This window comes from Halyomorpha halys, unplaced genomic scaffold, assembly GCF_000696795.3.
Source record: "Halyomorpha halys isolate HHAL.00 unplaced genomic scaffold, Hhal_1.1 Scaffold11.1, whole genome shotgun sequence".
Taxonomy (NCBI): domain Eukaryota; kingdom Metazoa; phylum Arthropoda; class Insecta; order Hemiptera; family Pentatomidae; genus Halyomorpha; species Halyomorpha halys.
Window position 1 is genome coordinate 647,895 of NW_027111958.1, and position 22,437 is coordinate 670,331.

Here is a 22,437-nt window from a genome sequence, read left to right on the forward strand (position 1 = left end):
GTAAAAGGAAACTGTAGTGGTGAAAAAAAAATGTTGATTATATCCTATTATTGTATATCTTTTTTTTTATGATTATACCATGAATATGTGATGTAAATATGTCCGATTAAGGATTGATAAGTATGCTGTGTAAGATAGCAACCTAATGTATTTAGGCAGCATATATGAATAAAGTATTTCTCTCTAGTAACTTGTTTCCAGTCTACCTGCATGTATATTTCCTTATATTTTTATTATTAAATTTTGTCTATATACTTTATAAACATAACAATTGTTTTAAAATGTTTTTTACTTTAATGTTCTGTTAATTCTAAAATTTTTGTATCCTGTTTTTTCATATAGCCCTGATGACGCCCTGCAAAGTTGGGCGAAACATTGGTTTACAATAAACAGTTCTCTTTTACTATTTTGATTTTACTTTATTGACCGCTACCTGGACTATCCTCCTACAATCTACTTCATACAGTCACCTATATTCTTTCAATATCAATTTAAATTTGTTTATTTCCAATAATTAACCATTTTACATTATTAAGAGTAATAAAAAATGTATAAATATAAAATATGAAAGAATTTTATTATTAACTAATAGAGAAAAAGATACAATAATTCCGAATAGGAAACTAGGAGGCAGCTGATCATGCTCTATCTCTCCTAATCACAATCATATGTGTACAACTTTGTTATATATTTATTAAACTGTTGTATTCTTGACGGCAATTAAGTTTATATTCATTATTCACATCTCAAAAAACACTAAAAAATGAGTTTTTGTTGCAAAATAAAAATTTATTGTTTGGAATTTTCGCCATCAAAGGTGGTAAATATAAGCCGTGTAATGTACGCACCACACACATTTTTTTTTAACCTAGCCTTATTAAATCCTAATAACAAATAAATAAAATTACTTTCTGACTTTGATCTGCTGTCGGTCTTAAAATTGGTGGGTGAAAGTTTGAAGGAATATAAAAAGTAGAGGTAAAAGCCTGAAAAAAAAAGAAAAAAAATATTAATAAATGATAAGGTACACAAAGTAAATACGTTGGCAATTCCATTAATATTACGGGACTCATCAATATGACGAATTTAAAACTTTGAAATGAAATATCCAAAAAATATAGTATTAATTTTAACCATTTTTCATTGTAAATTAATCATTTAATTCAAATAATTTATATACACACATATTTTTTCCGGAGCTTCATAATTTTTGAAAATTTTATGTAGTATACCTATTTCTATAAAACCCATCAAGTTGATGGGCTCGCTGATTTCATTAACAATCTCTTATATGTTTGCTTCATTCATAAATTTTCTCCCAATAATAAATATAATAGTAAAACAAAAGTATTTATTAAGATGCTTCCAACTTGTTATTTCAATCATGCCCCGATATTGTAAACTAAATAGGATTTTATAGCAGTGTTATCTGTAATTTTTAAAACTATATTTAATTTCTTATCAGGAATCCATTACACCCTGAGCAAAATTTTGGGCACCTCTGCCCATTATCAACTTCTACAATTAAAAATATTTACTATCAACAGTTTTACAATACAATCAATAAAGTTTACATTATACCTGAATAAAAAATTGTTTACATAATTACATACAAAAAATTCAATATTGAAATATATATACATTTAAAATTTTCTTGAGATCGAGCCTAAATTTCTTAGTTATTGTTTTAATTTTTTTTTTTAATATAACAAGTAAAACCCTTTGGAACTTAGTTGTAGAATTACAACTAATTATTTATATTTAAACTGTTATTTTTTTTTCAATGAAATCCCTTATAGTTATTGCATAAGAAACAAGATACAATATTTAGTATGATTGGTGCAGTGAACTTGTAAAAACGTTTTTCAAAGACAGTGTGCAAAAGTTTCAATTATTGTAGACAGTATCTGCTTATTATAAGTATTTAATATATGTTGACCCCCTTATTCTAGCTATCATGAGTAAATCCAAGAGATGAAATATGAAATTGAACAAAATTATCAACATCAATCAATAAATATTCTAAGGATCAATGAATCTGAAACCGTTAATATTATTATTATTATTTAAAATAAAAAAAAAGACTTTACTTATTAATAATGTATTTAAACATGATATTATTCAATTCAGACTTAATTTGAAAATGCATATTTTTTTTACCCATCTCATAGAAATAAGTATATAAGAAACAACTGTAAATCTAGTGTTAACCCATTCGAGACCAATTGTAGTGTATTTCCAAGCTAAAAAGACAGACTAGACACTGTGTGTACAATGATCTCAAATTGCAATTATCACTCATTATGGAAGAAGCAACCGTTAGAACAAGACAGATTAAATACAAAAATTATCCTAGAAGGATGTAAAAATAAAATTTTATGTTGGATTATGTTTGGGCAATTGTTTCAAGGTTTAACATTCTGTACAAGAAAAATAAGGCTCATCCTTCTTGAAAAATTCATTATCTTGTCTGCTTTTTAAAAATTTAGGTTTATATTCTTATTTATTTCATTTTATCTATAATTTTATTATTTTCTTCATTACTGGACCTAAAATAAGGATGTTAACCAACTAGTTTTGGAATAAATTTTGTTCAATTTAATAAAGTGTTTTTATTTTATTTTATATTGCACACCTAGTGTGCAATCCGTTCCTCATAATACAAATATTCAGAGGAGCTACCAGCAGACATGGCATGCAATCACCTTATTTGTACAAAGGGACTTGTTGCAGCCAACATATGATCGGTAATCAACTATGTGACAGATGATATAAAAAACAAAACAAATCCGCTCTCTGTTGTTTTTTATACTGCAAACAGACAGATGACTTCTTAGCGCCTCTACGTGTGCACACACATTGTCTCCTTTATCTACTCACTACGCACTCGTAGTTACCACCATTCTGGCTATCTTCGCCAGCTAAATCATCTTAGCCACGGCAGGCGGACTTCTTCGACTCATCCTCCAAGAGGATAAGGCAGGCGGACACACGTCCCTTTTGTCGATCTACTTCAACGAGAATATCCACTCAGAACAACCACAACCTGGCCCCACCAACCACCGGTGAAATAAGACTTTTTTTTTTCTCTTTTGTTCAATTAATTTAATTTTATAATGATGTTACGCTTTCTGTTTTTTCTAGTTGTATATTTTGTGTTCTTTTTTATTATGTTTACTTATTTAAAAATAACAAAATTTGACTATTCTTTTCTTTTCACGGTTGGGCTAGTAAAGGTTCCTTTTTGAACCTCTACCTGCCGTAACAGGACTGATTTCTATTTCAAACATATTTTTATCAAAAATAGCTAAAATTAAGCAAAGAAAAATTGTGGATTCTGAGGATGGTCTACGAAAATATGTGCTGTCTCGAACAGGTTAAAGCCTATCTTTTTTTTCCTAAAGGGCTCAATGGTAAGGAAAATTAAATTGAATAGTTTTAACTTAATATTGAAATTTTGATTCATTAGAATGCCAACAAATCAAAGATAGGAACTTGCATTTGTGTTATTCTGATTTAAAAGATCGATTTTATGCATGAATTATTTCTCAGGATTTATTTTATAATTTGGCATAATGCAAAATATTAATAAATCGACTGGCTAAAAGACCTTAGCCTGAAAAGTTATGTGACCCAGGAACTTTTCTTCGCTGAGATTCGTTAACATTCCCTAAAATGTCAAGAATCGATTTGAATTGTTTTTTCCTCTACACAATTTCAGGCTAATGATCTAGCCTAAGCTCCAGTAAAACAGGCAAAGAAATTATTAAAAATAAACGAAGAGGGGAACTGCAAGAACTATTGCTTATTTTAGGAAATAATATCATAAAATATTATGATGACAAGCACTTATCAAAGAATGAAAAAAAAAAATTGAAAACATACCATTCCATCGTTACATAAGGGTTCATTAGTATTTATACATGGAGTTCCAGACTCTCCACCATCTGGAGTTTCAGATAATATACCTCCTGGGGTCTGAAAAATAAATAAATATTGTATTTTATTTAAAAATGACACAAATATAATCAAACATTATTAAAAATTGGAACATCATTGATTGATCGTGTGTAATATATAAAAAGAAGATGATACTGGTACAGTCAAAATAACTCAAATAGTAAATATACTATCTATTACGAGCCATCCTTCACAGGGCTTCAACAGGTCTAAAAAAAAAAATAACTAAAATTCCTGTATTCCTGCGATTTCAAACAGTTTAGCAGAAATCTCTGCCTACAACTGTAAGTTATTTTTTTCTCTCTTATCTTATCTCTTATTTCTTCATTTCCTATTCACCATAAACTATTCCAGGTTGAAACTGATGCATAAAAGCACCTTAACTAATCTAAATTTAAATAATCCTTTAACTGGAAGAGACTTATGGAATTAAAATGGATTTAGTGAATGACACAATTTCTTCCTTATTAAACTATAAGTTTATTTCATATCATACAGCAACGTTTCGGGAGATTTCCCCCATCTTCAGGCTGTTGATAACAAAAACCTATATATGACATATAATATTCTCCTATTTGTCATACTTGCTAATATATTATAATATTAATGTCATTATTGAGTAAAACTTTCTAATAGTCATACATTATAGGCTCCTATAATGTATGACTATTATTATTATAGGCTCCTATAATGTATGACTATTAGAAAGTTTTACTCAATAATGACATTAATATTATAATATATTAGCAAGTATGACAAATAGGAGAAAATTATATGTCATATATAGGTTTTTGTTATCAACAGCCTGAAGATAGGGGAAATCTCCCGAAACGTTGCTGAATGATATGAAATAAACTATTATAGTTTAATAAGGAAGAAATTGTGTCATTCACTAAGTCCATCTTAACTAATCTTTTTTTAGAATATGTAAACATTATTGACAAGGTAAACATGATGGGATGGGTGGGGGATCAATGAAATAATGACAAACAAAAACACCATTACATTCTGAACATCATCACACAAAAGTTCCGACTACAAACTGACTAAACTAAATAATACTTAAAGAGATTTAATTTAAAAAATACAGATGCATGTTAGTGGGACAGAGGAACTCCACAAACTTTTCAACACATATTATAGGACTGTTACCTATATGACAACAAAAGATATAGTTTGCTGAAACAATCTCTACGGCAAGGGGACTCATGGCCTCTAACCGAACAAATAATGTGTAGCAAATAAAAGAAACAATTTAAAGAATTCACCAACAACATAGACCTACAATGTAAATGTGTGCAATGACAACCTTCGAATATTTTGTACAGTTGTTGTTTATTATTGTCATATTTTTTTATTTCTTCTTTGTCTAACTTAACTTTATATTTTATTTCTTTATTCTTCTTCTTTTTTTTCTGACTTACGTATTACATTAGTTACATATATTTTCTTTCCACAACTGTAATTTTTAAATTATTATTATTAAATACAATTATTCATATTTCGTTGTTTCTTTCCATTATATAACGTTATATTTTTATTTCATTAAACATGTTATTTTACTCACATATTCACATATATATTATTTTGCACTTCTTTTATTACTTTATTTTTATTTATATTCATTCTGTACAATTATTTACTTTGATTATTCTATATATCCTTTTATTCATTGGTGGCTATCTTGTTTTTTGTTCATAGCCCTGATGAAGGCTAGAAATACTTGCCGAAACGTTGGCACTAATTAATAAGTTTTTAACTTATTTATGTTATTCTCTAAACTCACCCCCAACTTTCTTCTCATATATATTATCCACAGTCAACTATTCTTTCTTCTATCCTATTGTATTTTATTACTTTATTTACTTTTATTTTTTATCTTATTCTTTGTACTCAGTTGTATTTTATTTATTAATACGGTTTTATTTTTATTTTCTCTCATCTCTAATTACTGTTTTGTTTTTTTTAGTTTTTTTATGTTCTTTCTATTCTTTTGTAAATAATGTTCTATATACTATCTTCTCTACAATTTTTTAATTACAAATAAGCAATACTAATCCAAGATTGTATGCATATTATATGCTTTTTACATGGCGTATGCACAAATTATTTAAAATATGCAACTCTTTTGTAGAGCTTTCTATAGAGGAGAAAATATATAAAACAAACACACATACATATCGTAATATCCTCTTTTTGTATAAATGGTTGTTTTTTTTATGTATAGTGGTTTTAGTTATATTTTATTGTATGCATCAGTGTTAATATTAGTTGATTTTCTATTATTAAACCAAAAAAACAACCATGTCATGAAACGCACGATGTATTTCCTAAGTAAAGCCTGAAGCCTTGGACCTCCACGGTCTGTCGCGCCAATGTTTAATAAAAAAAAAAAAAAAAACAAGCTAAGCGATTTCATCATTCAAAAGCTATGGAGTCCAAAACAAAATATTTCAAGATGGCAGCATGCGTCCTTCCGAAGTGGAATTACTACCATGTTGAATATACAGTAGATTGAAATGTTTTCAACTTTTGTTGTGTCTCTAACACGATTAAGTACAAATTAATTCAAGAAGAAATATAAGACGATAACAATTATTAATGAAGTGTTTACATCGTGGATCATTGTAAGTGAATTAGACCAGTTGTGCTACAATCAATGTTTTTTGCATCTAAGATGGAACAATGAAGAAAGGATACAGAGGACTCTTGGAGGAGACTGGTTTAAGTCGCCAAAGGGATGACATCTGGACGCTGGTGGTGCGGACCACCATTTGTCTACTGTCAGTGGTAGATATTTAGAAAGAAGAGATCAAAAGTCAGCAGTCACCCAAGAATATTATATCATTGAAGGAAGAAAGTCACTTTTTTTTTTTTGGATCACCAGTGGATTGGACGTATCCTGGAAATTTAGTTAACCATTAATTTAGTTAAGTGTCTTAGTTCTGATTGTCTAGGTAACCTGCTCTGAGATATGAGTCAATAATATTATATAATTTATAATAAAATTCTTATATCTATTTAATATCTAATCTTTTTATTCAAACCTTGTAGTCATCAAAGCTATATTTTAGACCTGAGAATAATAAAAATTATTAAATTATCTAAAATTTATTTTAAATATTACATATATTTATATTACTTATCAATTTTATCTTTTGAAAAAAAACAAATATATATATTAAAACATACCAGTTTCTTTAGTGGTCCAGATGATGGTTCTTCTAGAATCTGGAAGAACATGTAATTTAAATTGTATTTATTATTAGATTTATAATTAGATGTAATTTAGATATATCTTCGACATAAGCCACTACAGTAGCCTTGTTATACTTGGCTCCTACAGTTTCAGCCAAGTTATTCTCCTCCACGTGTTAAGGCTCTGATCCCAGATCACTCCTGTGAATGTACGGAGGACTTTCAATTCAAACTGATTCTGCTTTCTAGAGAACCTGTTAGAGCCCAGGTCTTATCCCTCTATATCAGAGCTGGGTTTTAATGGTATTGTTGTACACCCTTATACATATAAATAATTATAATTCATCGCTCATAGCACATGTCATTCATATATATTTCAGTTTTTATAATCATTTTATTTTTATATATTTTTTTATTTTAAAGCTTTCTAAAAACAATATGTTAATTTTTTCTCTTCATACAAATATATATGTCATATCATATATATAATGAAATTTCAAAAGAAAAACAAACGAAGCAGAAATTTAAAAATACACATCAATAAAAATAAAAAAATAAATAAGATAAAAATTATAAAACAAATCACTTCTCTTCATATTAAAAAAAAGGAAAAAAAAAAATTAAAAAATTAACACCATATATATATGGCCATGTGTTAATTTTTTTTTTTTTTTTAATATGAAGAGAAGTGATTTGTTTTATAATTTTTATCTTATTTATTTATTTTTTTTTATTGATGTGTATTTTTAAATTTCTGCTTCGTTTGTTTTTCTTTTGAAATTTCATTTTTCTAATATATTTTACAATAAGTTATTTTTCGTTTTAAATTTATTTCCAACCCACAAATAAATTTTAACCCAGGACATAATTTATCTCATCAGGTGGAAAGTCTCTGTAGAAGCAGTACAGATTAGTTGTGCAAAAATTATCTATAGTTAATACTAATAGATAAAGTTGCCATGGATACAATATTTATATATCAATGGTTCATTCATGAATTAGGGGCGTATCCATGGCAACCTTATCTATTAGTTTCAACTATAGCTCATTTTTGCTTATCTCCTAGTACAGGTAACATTTAATACATAAAATTACAATACAGAAGATTTTAAATGGACTTACGTCAGGGATTACTTCTTCTTCATTTGATCCATCAGGCTGGATAAATATTGTGAAAAAATATATATGAGATTTGATTTTTTTTTGTTAGTAAAATATAAAAAAATGTTATATTTATTTAATAGAACTTACGAACTTATCCAGCACCATTTCTTCAGGTCCATAATCCTGAGGATCGATATTATTATTAATTATTATTTATATACCATAAGTAAAATAAACCCTTCTAACCTAGAATTAATCAAGTAATAGTAAGCTCTTGATGAATTTGATTAGAAAATATAATATTTTATGAAGAGAAGATAGAAGGGGATTGCAGTCAGCAAAAAATAAACAAATAAATAAGTTTTTGTTTATTTGTGTACTTTTGCTGACCACAATCCCGACCATCTTCTCCCCACATTAATCTATAGTCAGATATTAATACCTCATTATAATATTTTGGATAAAAAATATTATTTGTTTTTTCCTGCACTACAGGAAGTATATTTTTAAGCCATTTTCCCTCTCCTCGCTGCCTAATATGAGTTTATTTTTATCTCAAGTCGGTTTGTATTATGTTGAATATTTTTTAGACCAATACACGTTAAAATATGGTCTCCATCCATGTCACCCATGTTGTATAGAGGAATGTGAATCTGCGATGCTTATCCGATGGAGGTATTTTTGGAATCTAAGGCGAAAGCAAGCCACTCCTTCAGCTCTTTTAAGAGATTCGTTCATCCTTATCCAGTAGGTCCTCTAATTTCTTACCTTCCCCTTCAACTTTGTGTCTGGCATTTTCCCTGTCCTTACAATGAGAACTTGACATAGATTTCACTGTTCTGTAGGAAAGTGGTTGAACAGGCTGGTTCCCCGCACAATTGAGCTTAGCCAACTTGTCAGCTTGTTCATTGCCGCGTATACCAATATGGTCTGGTATCCACTGCTGAGCTATAACTCTTCCTCTTTTCCTCAAAATAGCAGCCATGCTTTTACACCTTTCTTCTATGGGTGACTCAGCTATACAAACTGTTGATAAGTTTTATAATGCGGATTGGAAATCGCTGAAGATTATGGTGTTATCCCTGTCAATCGTGGCTTCCATCGCAGGGTAAATTTCCTGTATTTCTCCATCATAATTGGCACATCCAGCTCCAATGGGAAATGCAATATATTCTTGTAGAATTAATATTTTTTACTATGTAAATTATTATAGACATAGTTTGTAATATTATCATATTAAATACCTAGATATGTTTCAGGATTACCGTGTAAAAAGCCATTCGGTTGGTTGTTAATAAAATTAAGGCTTTTAAAACTATATTTTTAGTTTTTACAAAATCAGAAAAATAAGTAGAAAAATAGAAAATAAATGTATAAAAATATGATAAAAATGAGACAGAGAAAATATAATGGAGATTATATAGGTACTCACATAAGATATTTGTAAAGAATCCTTGTTTGCAAAAAAAGATATCACCATATTAATTAAGACAAAAAAATTATTTCTTCCAGTATTTATTCATAAGTCCACCATATTCTTTCGTTGTGTGCTGGCCAGTGTTTCAAGCATTTTGATCATGTTTGAGTACAGATAGCAATTCGGAGATACACAAAGTAAGATGTATTTATCTTCCATGGCCAGGGCTACCGATCTGTTGGTATTTTTCACCTTAGCAGGTAATTGTTGGGTATTCCGATATTTTGGGTAAAATGTTATTATTTTTCCTAAGATAAAGAAACAGTATCTTTTAGGGAATGATTTATTTTTGAGGCATGGGATAAATACAATTTTTAGGCCTTCGGCCGATTTGTTTTTGGGGCCCAGGGCTGATACAATTTTAAGTTTATGGACGAATATATAGGAATAATGTTTTCCTGCCTATTGTCATTACATTACGTAAGGTTGTACGATGTGACAGCTCACTGTCAATACTTATACATATGACAGTTAATGCAAATGTTAGTCAACTGACATTACTTATACTATAAACAATCACACCATACCCAATGCTGTCATGATTGTAACTATCAAATAGCTACATCATGGTAATGGCTAACACTTTTGCCTAAAGTGGTGGGTATTTGTTGGGTTAAATGGGTATTTTCAAGGTGCTGAGAAGCAGCACTGTTCATGACAAAGTTGGGTAGTTCAATAATGAACCAAGGAAGGTATTAGGTATATATTAGAGTGTAGATTTAATTTTTCAATTAATAGATTGCTAAATAGATATATTGAACTTTATGGTGGACTTTGTTAAAATATCCCACAAAGGGATTTATTCTTACTAAAAATTAAAAATAAATAAATGATAATATGTAACCTTAGCATTTTCAAATATTTATTTAAAGAACACACATACCCATTCTGGTACCGAAAAACGATCACCTCCATCTTGATCATAAATCTGTGCATAAATGTAATGTTAATTAATGACAACACAAAATAAATGTTAATAAATTGGCAAGAAAAGTGACAAACATCAAACATGGGTGCACTAATAAATACAATGGACTATAAATAGTATTTGATTGGACCCTGTGCCCATTCATATTTAAATATTGTTGTTAATTTTGTAAATTTAATATTTGGAAATAACAACAATAATAATACTATTGGAAATTTTTTATTGTGTTTGTTTTTAAATGAATAATTAGAAAGTATACTACTATATTGAATTTAAATGTTATTATTATTTAATTAATATCACAAGGTTATATGTGACCCTGATTTCAGGATTTTTATTTTTTTTTGCATGAAAATTTTCTTTTTAAATAATACCTATAAGAAATATTTTTTTTTAAGTTATGTTTATTTTTTTGTTAATTTACATAACCTAGAGATGCATATTTTGTTTTGGCATTCATGCTGTTATTTGGGACTTTTTGTTATATGACTACTGGGTTGTAAAATAAGTTCGTAGCGGTTTTTACAGGTGATTTCAATAAAATCTTTAGATTCTTGTAAATATTTTTAATAAATTATATAAGACCCATTTTGATCTACTACATGTTGCCATCTTTCAGGTAATTTTTTTATATCGTCCTCCCAAAATTTCTCAGATTTTTGCGCAATGAATGTGCGTTTTGCAGTCCTCCAGTGAATTAAAGTGTTTCCCGTGAAGAGAGTTTTAAAGGGCCTAAAATAAGATAAAATCTGTTTGGGCAAGGTTGAGTGAATAGGGTGGGTGAGGGATCACATCCCAGCCAAATTCCAATGATTTCTGCCGGGTCTGCCAAAGACATGTGAGGACGGGCGTTATCGTGATGGAAAACTATGCCTTTACGATTAGCCAATGCTGGATGCTTTTTTCAACTTGACACTTGCATGAGGTATATTAAGCGTTTCTGGGATATCCTGTGTCATTGAGTGAGGGTTGTCTGTGACCAATGCTTGAATTTGGTCATCAACAGTTGAAGGATGAACTGAGCGCTTTGCATCTCCCGAGTCAAAATTCTCCTAAGACATCATCACCTTACACACTGCAAATTTTGTTAACCGTCTGTGCAGCGGATTTTCCTTTCCAAAAATAAAAAATCATTAAATGACGAAAATGGATTTTTTTTTCTCTTCCATTTTGAGCAAGCAAAATACCACTTAAAGATAAGGAATCTCGGTTGAAACTGATGCATAAAAGCACCTTAGCTAATCCTTTTTTAGAATATGTAAACATTATTGACTAAGTAAACATGATTTTATAAACAAAGAGAGGATTAAATTTAAATATTGAAAAACGTTACAAACTTATTTTATAACCCAATAAATAAAAACTTCTTTGTTGCTATTTATTTTTTAATTATTTAATACTGGCCGGAAGTCTTGGCAAATTTATTTTTGAACCCCCACTGCCGCCACGTGTATGCCTGACCCAGACCTTAGCAACCTTAAAATAAAAATAGTCTAATATACTTGAATATAATATAAATATAAAGTGGATATACATCCTCTGTCTCATATATAATACCTCATTCTACATAATAACCCTCAGATAATAAGGCATTTAGAGAATTAATTAGTATATATTGTAATATTCAAAAATTACTCAAAATTAAATAAAAAGAATTTTAATAGTCTTAACTAATTTCAAGTATAAAAGATAGCTTGGGTTCAATTTAAAAACTTAATATTAAATAGATAATAGAATTTTATTTAAATTTTACAACATAATAGACTCTTTTCTCAGGGCGGGTTTCCAGGCAATCAGAAACAGTTGACACTTAACTACTAATAACACTTAAACTTAACCAATAGCTATTTTGCAATTATAACAAATTCTAATTAGAAACAAAACCAACCAATCACACAATATTCCCTTGATGTTCGATGTTTCCTGCTATCTTTTTGTCTATGATGCTATGTCCAACTCCTAACAATGGAGCCATTCTATCTTCAATATTCACTGGTCGATCCAAAAATAATCGATTTTAGTACAATCGCTCTACTTTATTTGCTATGATTTACGATGTAAATAGTTTATTGATAATTGTTATGTTCTTCTATTTCATCTTTGATTATTCTTTTTCTATAATTATTGTATAGAAACAGCAAAAGTTGAAAAATCTCAATCTATCTCAATACAAACAATTCAATGAACACTTCGGAAGAACGCTCCCACCATCTTTCTTGTTTTGAACAGCGTATTTATTTTAAACAATGAAAACTGGTTAGCTTGCTTTATGATTTAAAATAACAAATAAACAATACTGAAATGATATACATAACATAAAAACATAACTAAAATCATTTATATATAAATATCAACTATTGATTAAAAAAGAGGATATTACAATATATTTTTTTTTTTATGTAAGTCTTCCATCACTTTTTTGTTTACTTTTTTATCTCCTCACCTTGACATTACTGACATATGGTTGGTTATCCTATATATAATCAACCAATCACGAAATAAAAGTCAGCCTGCCCAGGTCAGAATCAAGTCTGCACTTCTGCTAACTCGAGGTTGTTGAGGTGGCTTCAACTCACTCAGCTTTAATGGCCTCATTCCATCAAGCATGAATAAAACCCCAAGATAGGAATGTCAAGATCCAATTCCCAGAGTTGTCATTAAATAAATGCTCTTATAGCCTGTTTACTTTCACTTTCTTATATATGGAACATATAGAAAGGAAAAGTTATTGTGATCATGCAAAATTTGGAAATACCAGTTTTCAAAGGAAATACAAATTTTGAGGTACTCTGAGTCAAAATAACCAAGTCTCGCGAAATGGTCTGTGTTTATGTGCGTGCATGGATACTTCACTTCTCAGGGCTGCCATGAAATAAATGTTGACCGAACCAGGTTGGAATTGTACCAACAACATTCTGAACCAGTCATGTGGAAGAATACCAGTTCCTCAAGTAGTACAGTTTTATCCAATAACCAAATAACTCTATTAACTATCATTTAGTTTAATGTAAATTCACCATGCTAATAAGAATAAGCACGACAAAGGGTCAACCTTTTTTTTTTGTACGGTTGCTGAAATACTGCTAAGCCTACAGTAGGATAAACTGTCAATGCAGTACACAAACCATAGTACTGTACATCTGGAAAACGAGATCACTCAGAGATGCGCTCAGCGATATAGAGATCCTGAGTTTGAGCCTCAGTACCATAAACCTTTTTCTTTTTTTTTTGGTAAAGTGTTGGAATAAGATAAGACATAGATTTTTAAAAAATATTAATAATTAATTTGAATTTTTAAAATTCAATGTATATATTATAATATCCTATTTACATCGTAAGTCATAGCAAATAAAGCAGAGCGATTGTACTACAATCGACCAGTGAACATTGAAGATAGAAGAGAGGAAACGGGCACTCTTGATTTTGCTGGCTTGGGGAGAAGACGTCCGTTCAGCTAGAAGCAGGAAGGACTGGAAGCCGTTAGGAGTTGGATATAGCATCATCGACAAGAAGAGATCAACAATTATCAGGGGAAGATGTGAAATTGGTTAGTTTTGTTTTTAATTGGAATTTATTGTATTTGTAAAATAGCTATTAATTAAGTTTAAGTGTTATTAGTGGTAAAGTGTCGTCTGTTTCTGATTGCCTGGAAACCCGACCTGAGAAAAGAGTCTATTATGTTATGAAATTTAAATAAAATTCTATTATCTATTTAATATTAAAGTTTTTAATTTTAACCCAAGCCTTCTTTTATGTATGAAATAAGTTAAAATTCTTTACTCTTACTTACTATAATTCTATACTATTAAAATTCTTTTTATTTTATTTTAAATAAATTTTTGAATATTGCAATATCTATTATTTGATACCTTTTTCAGAAACCTTCAATTTTTTTTGTAAATAGTGGATTTTTAAGAAATACTTTATTTAATTTTTTTTTTATTTTAACTGTTAATCAAGAAGTGATCTTATATTTTTTTTTTTTATTTATGATGAAATATATCCATTTTATGTATGATATAGTGCTATTAGGAGTTTTCTTTGTTCAAACATTTATCCTAATAGAATTTATTGGTTAGTTTTATTTAATACTGGATGGTAGTTTTGGAAAGATCATCTTGAATCCCCACTGCTGTCACACCTTGCCTTTAACCAAATACTTTTCAAGTTAAAAATCATGGAATGTGTGGTTTCAAATATGAAATTTTTAAACATTTTCTAGAAAAGAATCCCCTTTCGGTAAGGGGGCCCTTTTCATTCTTTGGCCGAGGACTCCCAAAGGAGCTTGATGGTCCCTCTGTTTAACATTTATATAAAAGCAAAATTGTTAAATATCTACATAAATAAATAAATATTGAGTTACTAAGTTACTTACCCAATAATAGGGTTTATCTTCTTCCTGTGAATCCTGTTAAAAAATATTGATAGGAGTTAATTAATTATGCATAAAATATAACCAAATTGGATCCCTGATAAATTATTTAACCTTTACATTGGCTACAGCGTCTCTGGGACTTATTTACTTATTTTAACACATTGACTATCAACTACAAGATAACTTGTGGTTAGCATTATTGCCTATGATGCGATCCATGAGTTAACTTGTAGTTAGGATTATTTCCTGAAATGGCAACAAGTTCTCATTGCTTGTTTACTTAATTTTTTAATAACAGTTTAAACATGAATGTTACCATGGTGACTAACCTCAATAGAAGTAATCTGGCAGTCAATGTGTAAAAGAAGTTAGAATAAATAATAAAATTTTGGATCTGGCAGATATATTAGTACTCTCTTACCTACAGGGGAAGTATAGTGTATAATATTGGAATCAAGGCTGCAATATGCTTTCCCATTTATTAGATTACAATTGCACAAAATGATATGATAAATAAAAATGAAAACGATAAACATAATAAAAAAAAATTATAAAGTTATCTCATAAAACAACTAAGTTTTTTGATATGAGAAGATGGTCAGAGGGCTGACAGCAAAGTTGCACAAATAAACAAAACTTATTCATTTGTGCCAGCCTTTCAACCTGAATTTCAGGGCTAAAAAAATGAGATATTAACCTTAATTCAGAAAATATTAAAAAGAAAAAACTAACAAACTTGGAAATACACATAATAATAAATTAAGTAGATAGTAGTTGATACTAATGACGGTAGCAGCATGGTAACGTGCCTGTCTGCCAACCCAAAGGTTGCGAGTTCGAGTCCCCGGCCCTATCCGGGATTTTTTGAAGCATATAATTATATACAATACTCACTCACAGCCTCCCCCCAGGCATTTATGAGGCCCATTAGCCAATTGGTGGCACTCACAAAAATAGGCATGGGAGTGATGAACCCAACCTATGAAAACCACATCATGAAACGCGCGATGAGAGTGCTGTGATTTTAAATCAAATTTTTATCATTTTTTTTTTGTACAATTATTTCCTTTACTATATTATATTTTTAATCATGAGAGATAGTTGAATGTGGATGAATTGTACGAGTAGAAGATGGTTGGGGGGTGCTGTCAAATTAAAACACTAGTAAGTTGAAGTAACTTATTTAATCGTCCCAACGTTTTGGCTAGAATTTCTAGCCTTCATCAGGGCTATTAGCTTTAAATCTTACCGTCAAGGTTTGACTGCACCCCCCCAACCATCTTCTCCTCATATATTATATTTTATCTTCTATTAGTATAAACTACTACCTACTTAATTTCTTGTTATATACATTTTCAAGTTTGTTTTTTATTATTTCTTTTTAATTTTCTCTGAATTAAGGTTGTTATCTCTTTTGTTTTCAGGCCTGATGAAGGCCTAAAATTCAGGTCGAAAGGTTGGCACAAATAAATAAGTTCTGTTTATTTGTTTAGCTTTGCTGACCGCACTCCGAACATCTTCACATATAAACTATCAAAACCTTATTAACTAAGTTTTTTGTTTTATTGAACCCCTGAGTTTAGATGAAAAATGGATAAATAAAATATGGAAATAGCAATACAGAAAAAATACAATGGTATATATAAAAGTAAAAGGGAGTAGTTCCGTCAAAAGGATGATTTTAATCATTGGGTTCCTTTCTCCCTCACTCTTCACTCTCTCTTAATATATTTATGCTCCTGATTTCCAATTCATTATTCATGAAGAACAATATTTGAGTTTTTTTTTTCAAACATTTCACGGCACATGTCAAGTTATTGTGGTCACCATAGACATTTAGACGGCTATGGAAACCACTTTAGATTCTCAGTTTCCAAGACTACTCATGGAGAGTGCAATGGTTTGAATTTTCTTGATCTGAGCCAAAAGGAATGCCACTACTTGCATGATTGTTTTTGTGGCTTCAAGTGTGGACAGTTCAAAGTCCGTAGACTCGAATAGCTTTCAGTATTGTCTGCTAGATTAATAGTTTGTTTTAAACTGTAAGATGGAAGTTTCTGTTACATATGATATTACCCCCTAAGTTTATCTCTCTATCACAGTTTATTTTGGTGACTATAATAATAATAATAATTTATTTGTTTGTTCTTAGGGCAGCCCTCATACAAATTTAGTTAGACTGTGAAATACAGAAAATAAATAATACATAAGTATTAATTTTACAAAAATGGTAAGTTAAAGATCATTTATATAAACTAATAACAAACAATATACCCAAGGTGGGATATCTACATTTGTCAGAATAAAACAATAAAATAAAAATGTCACTTCATATTAAATTAAATATAAAACATTATACATCTTATAGTGACGGTAGGTATTCAGCTCTAAGCAAAAGGTTTTTGTGTTACATATATAAAAAGAAGTCTAAGATCCAATCCTGATGGTACAGATAGAAATTCATACAGCTGATTTTGGTTAATATTGCTTAGTTTCAGCATGTAATGGATTCAGTTCTCATTATATTAGAAAGTTTGTCAGAAAATGGAAACCATCCTCCAGTGCCATTCTATCAGAAGCTGTGCAAAGCTTCTGTGGGTCCAAAGTATATTTATGTAGACCGACACTTAGCGTAATTGCATATTTACTGGAGAGTCGTAGTTGGGCAATTATTCTTGAGTAAGCTATGAGGCAGCTAATTTTTAGGTAGCCTTGAGGGGCATCCATTTTAATAAAGACCTTACCATACTACGGGTTATACGTAGATTTATTCTTGTAATAACAAGAGGTCTTTATCTTTGACAAAGACCCTGTATCTATCGAAGATCTCCCACATTCTAACTCTGATACTTATTGGTTCATTGAATAGTATCGGGTCCAACACATTGAAGCTCTCCAATATTTTAATTATCTGCGTTACCCAATTATATTGCAAACTCAAACGATTTTTACTGCCTAGCTGCAGTAGCTTTAAATAACATTGTTTAACGAATTATTTTGGTGACTATCACTGTATTATAAACAGAAAAAAACCAAATAATTGAATTAATTTTATGATTATAAAATGAAGGAATTTCATACTGATTTCAAGTTATGATTCACGAAAAATTGACATATAATAACAAATAAATATCAAATATTAAAAGAAAACTTTCGAAATATTTAAACTTACCCCTTCGCCGCCTACGTAGAGTATTTCAATATCATTTTCATCAACGGTCTAAAGAAACAAAGAAATAATTTAATTAGTAATAAATATACTGGAAGTATGTTGGTCAAGCACAAATTAAGTCAAATTATTTACACAGTTATTGTGTCTGTAATTAGGTTATGCCAGGATGGTCCATAACAGTTCTAGTGGTAGCTACAGTAGTGATCAGTAGAGTAGCAGTGTTACATTTATAATAAGTGCACGTACAGTATTTATGTTTTCCAACATGTATAAACATCCTCGATACAATTGTTCTTTTTAATCATATTTTGATCCAAAGGGATGAAAAAGAGGAAATTTCTTCACTCAAAATAATAATAAAATAAAATATACCTACCGTATAGGTACCTATAGGTCAGTTTAAAATATTCCTACAATAGGTCAGCTTAAAATATACCTACTATTACCACTACTCGTAATAGTGGTAATTGTTTCGTTAACATTTTATGAAGTAAATATTTTACTTACAATTGTTATATTTAATTAAATATTAAATTTCTATACATAATTATATAATCATTACTGTTGAACCACTTATTATTAATTTAATTGAAACAGATGTGTTGAAGATCTTTAGTTTTATTATTTTTTTAAACCTGATGAAAACTCATTTATTTTTAATTGATTATGAGAGATAGTTGACCATAGATGATGAATGAGAAGAAGATGGTTGGGGGTGCGGTCAATGAAAAACACAAATAAGTTCGATTAACTTATTTTAATGTGCCAACGTTTCGGCTAGAGTTTCTAGCCTTCTTCAGGGCTAAAAACAGAACAAGATAAAACCAAAGTAAGTATAGAAAAATAAAAAAATAAAAAGGAAGTATAAACAGAATAATTTTACACATAAAATGAATAAATAATTCTATTTTGTAAAATTATTCATTTTATGTGTAAACTTATTCTGTTTACACTTCCTTTTTATTTTTTTATTTTTCTATACTTACTGTGGTTTTATCTTGTTCTGTTTTTAGCCCTGAAGAAGGCTAGAAACTCTAGCCGAAATGTTGGCACATTAAAATAAGTTAATCGAACTTAGTTGTGTTTTTCATTTACCGCACCCCCAACCATCGTCTCCTCATTCATTTATTTTTTAAATTTATTTATGCAATCCAGTGTACTCATATAAAGGGAATAATAGTCCAGGTCAAAATAATTTTAAATTGGTTCAAACTTTTAAATTTCTCATAAAGTTAATTATTAAGCTATTTCGTCAATCTCACCTGACACAGGGTAAGACAAAACAATTATATAATGTAGATTTATGTAATTGTTTTGTCTTATCCTTTTCATTTTTCCTATATTTACACCTAAAAATGATTGGTTGACACCTCCTAGGAAAATATAAACTAACGTAATATACATATAAATTGTAATAATAAAAATTTAATTATAAAATTAAAAAGAATTTTATATAGTTTTAACTTAATTCTCATATCTAAGGTTAGCTCGGGTTAAAATGAAAGCTTTAATATTAAATAGATAGTAGATTTTTATTTAAATTTTATAACATGATCGACTCTTAATCTCAGGGTGGGTTCTATGCAATCAGAACACACCTTCAGCTACTAATGACACCGAATTAAATTATTTATTAGCTACTTTATAACAAATATACTGTATAACAAATATGCTTCAATTCTATTTTGTTCAGCACTAACCAATTTATAAAATCTTCTTTTGATGATGGAAGGTTTTCTTTTTCTTCTTTCTCAACAAACTAACACTTGCTGTAAACAATCTTTCAGCAAACAAACACTGACTTTAAATAAAACCTTGGTTCTCTAAGTTTTCAACTCACTTCTCATCCACCACAGTGTGTTGGTTGGCGATACAAACAGAGTCTCTTATTCTTCTTGGGTGACTCATGGATGTCCTCTTTTTCAAGATGTCCACCCTTGAGCTAGACCAGAGAAGATGTGGACCTCCTCATCCAGGAAACATCAATCCCCGCCCGCGCCAAAGCAACCAATCTCAAAAACCAACTTTTCTTCCTACCCCTTCTCTCGTTGTTAGTTCTCAACATAGATTGTAGCACTACGGTTTTGAGGGTTTTCCTATGATTTCCTTTATGAATGATTTTCTTTAATACTTATCTTAATTTCTATTTTTTCTTAAATGTATTGTAATTTCAATTATGATGGAAAATTAAAATAAAGTTTTTAAAATATTTGAATCTGCTCAACATGGCCGCTATACAACGGACTTTTTGGAGAGTACGCACGCTTATCTTGGCTTTGTTTTGAATAACGTATTTATTATAGACAATGAAAATTGGTTAGCTTGCTTTTAGGTTCAAAACTACAATATTTAACGTAGATACATAAAATAAAAACATAACTAAAATCATTAATATATAAAAATAACTGTTTACTCATACAAGAGGATATTACAATATATGTATATATGGCATAATGTTAGCCTACTATAGGACTATACCTTAATTCTGCACTCACCATGGTAATTCTTTCTTCCAAAAATCTACTCTTGCCTGTTTTCCTGAACTACTGAAAATTTTAAAATGTAGTTCTAAGAAAATAACCTCAATGTAGATTAAGAGTCGTAAAAAATACCAAGGATTTTGTGTAAATATTGTAATTTAAAGTTTAATTTTAATCTACCGTTTTAGAAATAGCTCAAAAAACAATTTTTGGAGTTTCATTAATTTTTAAATATTGGTAGAATGCATGAATGTATATAAGTTATATTTAGAGTGTGTGTAATATACATCTTAATACCAAACTCTCCCTATCAGCAAAACCAAAATGTATATTGTAATATGCTCTTTTTGAGTAAATAGTATATTTTGATGTATAAAAGGTTTTGGATATGTTTTATTTTATGTATCATTTTAATATTGTTCATTTGTTTTGTTTATCCAAAAAGCAAGCTAACCAATTTTCATTGTCCATCAATTCAAAACAAAACCAAGATGGCGGTACTTATTCTTCAGTCAACAAGTCCGTTGAATCAAGGCCATGTTGAGCTGATAGTTTATCAAATATCATAAAAACTATTTTAACTCTTCCCATCATAATTGAAAATACGGTAAATGTAAGGAAAAATAGAAGTCAAGAAACAGTGCTAAAGAATAATATTCAGAAAGTAAATCATTTGCAAAAATCCCTAACTGTTGTGCGACAATCGATGTTTACATGAACATCGAGGCAGGTTTTGGTTTTGGACATTCATTCGTTGTTTGGGCGCGCTGAAGAAATGATGTTTTCAGGATGAGGAGGTCCTCATCAATTTCTGTCCAGCAAGAGTGGACAGTTTGAAAAAGGAAGATAACCAAGAAGAATAGGATACTCTTAGTTTGGATTGCCTGGTGAGAGGACGTCCGTCGGCTGGAAGCGGGGAAGATTGGAAGCCATTGTTTTGAGAGACATAGCTTTTTGGAAGGACTGGAAGCCATTTTGACGGTAGGACATAGCATTATAGAAAAGAAGATATCAAGAATCATCAAAAGAAGAGTTTATGAAATTGGTTAGTTTTGTTATACCTAAAAATATATACATGTGTAAAATAGATATTAATTTAATTAAGTGTAATATTTGTAAGTGTCTGTTTCTGATTGCCTAGCAGCCCGCCAGAGATTAAGAGTCTCTCTTTTGTATTATAAAAGTTAAATAAAATTCTATTATCTATTTAGTATTAAAGTTTTTAAATTTAAACCCTAGCTATCTCCTTTATATTTGAATTTAGTTTAAGAACGATTAAAATTCTTCTTATTTTATTTTTTATATTATTAAATGATTACAATATGTACAGAATTAAGAGATTGAATAAAGTAGTCTTTTAGTTGAAAACTATAACAGTCAACCCATCACTTCTAGCCATAGTCAACCCTTCACCTCTAGCTGCAGTCAATCCACTACAGGCAGAGATTTCCCCTCTATGGAATGTCTCTTTAGCGGAAATATATATATATATATAATATATAGAAGTGGGAAGGATTGAAAGCCATTTATTAGGAATTGGATAGTGTCATGGATCCGAGGATGTCAACAGTCATATATCATCAAAGGAAGATTGTGTAATTGGTTAGTTTTGTTTATAATTGTAATTTATTGTATTTGTAGAATAGCTATTAAGTTTAAGTGTTATTATTAGTAAAGTGTCGTCTGTTTCTGATTGCCAGGAAACCCGCCCTGAGAAAAGAGTCTCTTATGTTATAAAATTCT

At 29.6% G+C, this 22,437-nt stretch overlaps 1 protein-coding gene across 2 annotated transcripts in view; it reads right to left on the minus strand.

Moving 5' to 3' along the window:
• Positions 1-22,437, minus strand: part of LOC106678913 (myb-like protein X) — a 111,917-nt gene that overhangs the window by 35,309 nt on the left and 54,171 nt on the right. For both annotated transcript variants that reach the window (XM_067049880.1, XM_067049881.1), the window contains exons 19-26: positions 18,215-18,262; positions 15,043-15,075; positions 10,623-10,667; positions 8,410-8,445; positions 8,281-8,316; positions 7,153-7,191; positions 3,886-3,978; positions 909-986 (exon numbers count right to left, since the gene is read on the minus strand). In XM_067049880.1, the coding sequence (XP_066905981.1) occupies positions 909-986; positions 3,886-3,978; positions 7,153-7,191; positions 8,281-8,316; positions 8,410-8,445; positions 10,623-10,667; positions 15,043-15,075; positions 18,215-18,262 (408 nt within the window). The remainder of the gene's footprint in view (positions 1-908; positions 987-3,885; positions 3,979-7,152; positions 7,192-8,280; positions 8,317-8,409; positions 8,446-10,622; positions 10,668-15,042; positions 15,076-18,214; positions 18,263-22,437) is intronic.